Below are 4,544 nucleotides of genomic sequence, written 5' to 3'. Positions count from 1 at the left end.
TTTTGTTTTCTTATTAAACCCTGACTTTTTTTTCAAGCCAGAGAATACAAGCTATACTGGCACGTGTATTAAAGATAATGAGGGTAGTAAATTCTCACTGTCAGATTTCCAGCTGCATGAATAAAAAAAAAAAGTTTGCTTTTGAGACGTCACTGAATTCCTTTTGAAATGGAAAGCAAATTGGGATTTCCCTGAAGTGAGGCGAGGCTGAAAGGCGGCAGGAAGTGGAGGGAGTATATATTGTCAGGCAGCACACATGTAAGAGCAGAATATTCAGAATGAACAGTAGCGTGCAAGTAACATTTGCCTGGAAAGATGGCTCAGTCCTACTGCAGCCAATATGGGACTTTGTCACATCTAAAGAAGAACTGGTCAGGTCCCCCTTCTATCCAGTTATCTTCTCATTTACAGTCTACTTGTTCTTCTGTCTGCCTTACCTGGCACTGGACGCTCTGTGCTACCAAATACCTGCTTTGAAGAAATACCAAGTGCAGCCAAAGTCCAGACCTACCCTGGCTATGGTGCTCCACTGCCTGGCACACACCGTTTACAGTCACTTGGTCTTTATATTTCCACTGACTGTTGCCTACTGGTACTGGAGACCAGTTAATTTGCCACCTGTGGCCCCACAACTGCCTCGATTTCTACTGGACATCATTGCCTGCCTGCTCCTGTTTGACTTCCAATATTTTGCTTGGCACCTGCTGCATCACAAGGTTCCCTGGCTGTACAAGACATTTCACAAGATGCATCACAAGTACACGGCCACCTTTGTGCTGGCCACCCAATATTCCAGTGCCTGGGAGATGCTGTCTCTTGGATTCTTTGCCAACGTCAGTCCCATCCTACTGGGATGCCATCCAATGACTGAAATGGCCATCTTCATCATCCATATCTACCTGTCTGTGGAAGATCATTGTGGTTATGACTTGCCATGGTCAACTCACAGGTTAATACCATTCGGGATATGTGGTGGACCAAGTCATCATGACCTCCATCATGAAAAATTTGTGTCGAATTATGCACCTTACTTCACGCACTGGGACAAGCTGTTCAATACACTAGCACAAAAGACTGCTAAGAAACCTTAAAGCCCAGGAAACTGCATTCAGAAATGAACTAGACCTTGATTTGCACTTCAGGACCAAGGAGCTGGTGCAAGAAGTTCTGCATCTGGGACTTCAAGATTGACTCATCAGAACATGGTACCAAAATAGTAGCTTGTGCCACCAACCTTCTCCAGGTCCATCAAGGCTAAATATTTGAAAACTGTACCTGGCAACGAATAACTGAGCCTTGTCCATCACTTCTGCATGGTTGGTGTATGATATTTCAGCTGGACTTTGTGTCTTAACATTGATGCACCTTAGACCATAGGATGCAGATCACCTTTACAATGACTATGCATCTATACTGTAAAGAACTGCAGCCATAGGGAAGGAAATATTAGATATTACTAAATGATCGTATTAACTATTAATTTATTTATAGTCCTGCACATTACATTAATGTGAAATTAATTGCGTCCTACGACTTTTAATACTTTTTATACGGATACGTTATTTATTATAAACATGCAAAAGGATTCTGTTTCAGAAAGTTATGCCATTTTTAGTCATTGTGATATAAAATCATAAAGTTATGAAACTAAGTGTAAAAAACCCTCGGTTGACTATGATCATAAAATAAGTTATTGTAAGTGAAGGATGGGCTGAAGAATGTGGTTATAGATGGCAGAGGAGGTGTCAGTAGACTGTGTATGTGTCATTGGAGAGACAGCGTTGTAAGTATAGATGTAGCAGAGCTGAAATTGCCATTACTTTTGTTTTTGCACTGTGACAGTTCACACATGGTGACGCCGCATGGCAATTGTGTCAGATAGCAAACTCTTCTCTGCTACATCAGGATATACTGAAAGGGATGTGTCGAAGGATCTGGTAAATGTTAAGAGAAGAAATCAGGAAAGTAGTAAGAAAGTGATAAAATGTGCTTGGATAAAAAGGGAAATACATGATTTTAAGAATAATGTTTTGCTGACTGAATTATTTTCTTGAAATGGAAAATGTGCAGAATTAATTTGAAAAATCAACTTTGCACTAAGCACAGCTGGCTGTGCTCCCCCCATAATAATAGAGACACGTGTTATATATTTTTGTACTGGTGAAGTGTTGTAAATTATTAATTGTGTGTTTGTTACAATGTATAAATGTTATATATATATATTTGTTTTTTCATTAATGAAAAAGTATTATTAAAAATCAGACCTTTTTTTAAACAGATGAAATTGGATTTCATTATTTTTACTGTATGGCTGGATGTTCTTACGAGTGAAAGTTTGAGGATTTACATGATATCTATAAAACATGAATTTATTAGTAGAAATAATATGCATATGTTACATACAAGTGACCAGTAGAAAACACTTTTTCTATTATGTTGGCATGGAAATAATGGCTCAGTGATTAAGAGCATTGAAACTGGGAAAACCTCTTGCACCTGGTATGTTCCTCGTTGATTAAATTTTCTTTGTGTTCCCTACTTCATCTCACATTTCAAAACAAGGTTTTCTATGAAATTGGCTATAATGATAAATGATAATATTAGATCCTGAGCAGCAATAGGAACTGGGACTGATTATAGGGGTTATCCAGGACTATGTATATATATTTTTTTTACTATGGGCCTAAGAAATAGCAGGCAGGTTGTTACTAACTACCTGCTTGTTTGCCCGTCCCTGATCTCTGCCGGCATAGAGCGGTCACAGACCACTCCTGTCAGCGATTCAGTGGCGTCATGTTGACAGAGTGGCTTCTCTTGCGCTCTGCTCTGTTGACGGGTCGTCACTTCCCATGTAATGCTGATTGACAGTCGGCTCCCTGCTGCCTAACGATGCATTGACAGAGCAGCTTGGAAGGAGAAGAGCTGCTGTAATGTAATGGAGCAGCTGAATCGCTGGGAGGAGCGGTCAGTGACTGCTCTGTTTTGGTGCCAACTACCTGCCTGTTAGTTATTTGGCGCATAGTTAAAGAAATAATATAGTCCTAGATAACTCACTAAGTGATGCAATCTGTACAGTGGGGAAAGTGCTGCCATTGTGTAAACTGTGAGACATATGGCATGCACATGACACGAAAGAACTCCATGTGAGAAGGAAGTTTAGTGTGTGGCAAACAGCACTATTACTGCTCCGGGAAAAATAATTACAGATGCACTGCAGTTCAACCTGTCTGAAAGTTGTTTCCTCTGATGAGCGGGGGCTGCTCATGCCATGCACAATAGATTTTGTACAGATCCGATCAAAATTGATTGGTTCAGCCAACAAAGAGTAGAAACAGACTGTGTCTGGCCACTGTAGGGCGCACACTGTATATCTAAGGTATATACACTGAATAATGGCCACAGTCGGTGTGGATGCCCAGGCTACTGTAGACCATAGGGACCCATGAGGTCAGAAAGTGCCGTCTGCAGTATCCTATACAATTACACAAACAGTTGGAAATGCATACTGGACAGTGTAGGCTAAGGGAACGCTGGTAAATAGCAGGATATGGGAGGTTGACGTTCCCAATGTATATTTTAGGCCAAGTGCACAGACGCAGTGTGAACTTAACCCAATTAAAATGATGTTGCTGTTATAAATAATGTACTCTACTCCTTTCCGGTATAGAAAAGTTTGCATTTTTGCATTACACATAATTTGACAAGAATTTTGTGAACTTTTGCTTTTTTTTAAACCACCCCTGACCTGTAGTCTGAAAAAAAGTGGTTGGGGCATAACACATAGCAAAAGGCACGCTCGGACTGGTCCATAGGGTAACAGAGCAATCACCCGGTGGGCCCCAGCGCAGATCTGGGCCTCCTACCCCACTGTATGGGCAGTACTTGGCTTTATTCACTTGATTCACTCTGTACAGAAAAAAGCAGCACCTCATCATTCATTATCCAAACTACCTAGTTTATTATTATATAGAGATATAGGTAAAATTGTGAACGAGGGTAGTGTAACATTTGCATGCAGGTGAACAGTGCCCCCCCAAAGTCAATAATACTGGTGGGCCCTTAGCAACCTAGTCCGACACTGGCAAGAGGGTATAAACAAGCAGGCCCAGCAGGCTTGTATGAGGATGCAGTCAGACGGCCGTATTGGACAAGGATTGGACCGCATTGCTCGGACTGGTCGCGGCTTTCCCGACCTGAGCGTTACAGCTTTATGCAGCTCAGGTCAGGAGCATTGCAGTCCAATCTCAATCAGATTTATGCAGCTGTCTGACTGTGCCCTAAGGGTTGTCCAAAGTTAGGGACTTTTTTTAAAACTTAAATGCGTGTTTCTGGGACTAAAGAACTGCTTTACATAGCCTCTGTGTTGCACTGTTTCTTGGAGCTGCAGATGAGTTAACTGAGATTCTGTCACTGAGTTCTTTCAGACTGGAAAGACTTTGACTATTATCTGTCTTTTTCTGAGTTCCTCTCAACTGATTTTTCAACAGAAGTCACATCGAAGTTGAATGTGCAAGGAAACAAAGAATCCATGAAAGCTAAAATGT

At 41.2% G+C, this 4,544-nt stretch overlaps 1 protein-coding gene across 1 annotated transcript; it reads left to right on the top strand.

Annotated features, from left to right (window-relative positions):
• Positions 1–278: 278 nt before the first annotated feature.
• Positions 279–2,269, top strand: CH25H (cholesterol 25-hydroxylase). Its single transcript, XM_077254453.1, has one exon. It carries the CDS (start codon positions 279–281, stop codon positions 1,089–1,091), a length of 813 nt encoding a protein of 270 aa, XP_077110568.1. The 3' UTR covers positions 1,092–2,269.
• Positions 2,270–4,544: the final 2,275 nt, after the last annotated feature.

Source organism: Ranitomeya variabilis, chromosome 4, assembly GCF_051348905.1.
Source record: "Ranitomeya variabilis isolate aRanVar5 chromosome 4, aRanVar5.hap1, whole genome shotgun sequence".
NCBI classification, from domain to species: domain Eukaryota; kingdom Metazoa; phylum Chordata; class Amphibia; order Anura; family Dendrobatidae; genus Ranitomeya; species Ranitomeya variabilis.
Note: the sequence above shows the minus strand (reverse complement) of the source record. Positions and strands in the feature narration are given on the sequence as shown.

Excerpts from the sequence above, each read along its gene's own strand:
- CH25H (XM_077254453.1), top strand. The coding sequence starts at position 279 with ATGAACAGTAGCGTGCAAGTAACATTTGCCTGGAAAGATGGCTCAGTC.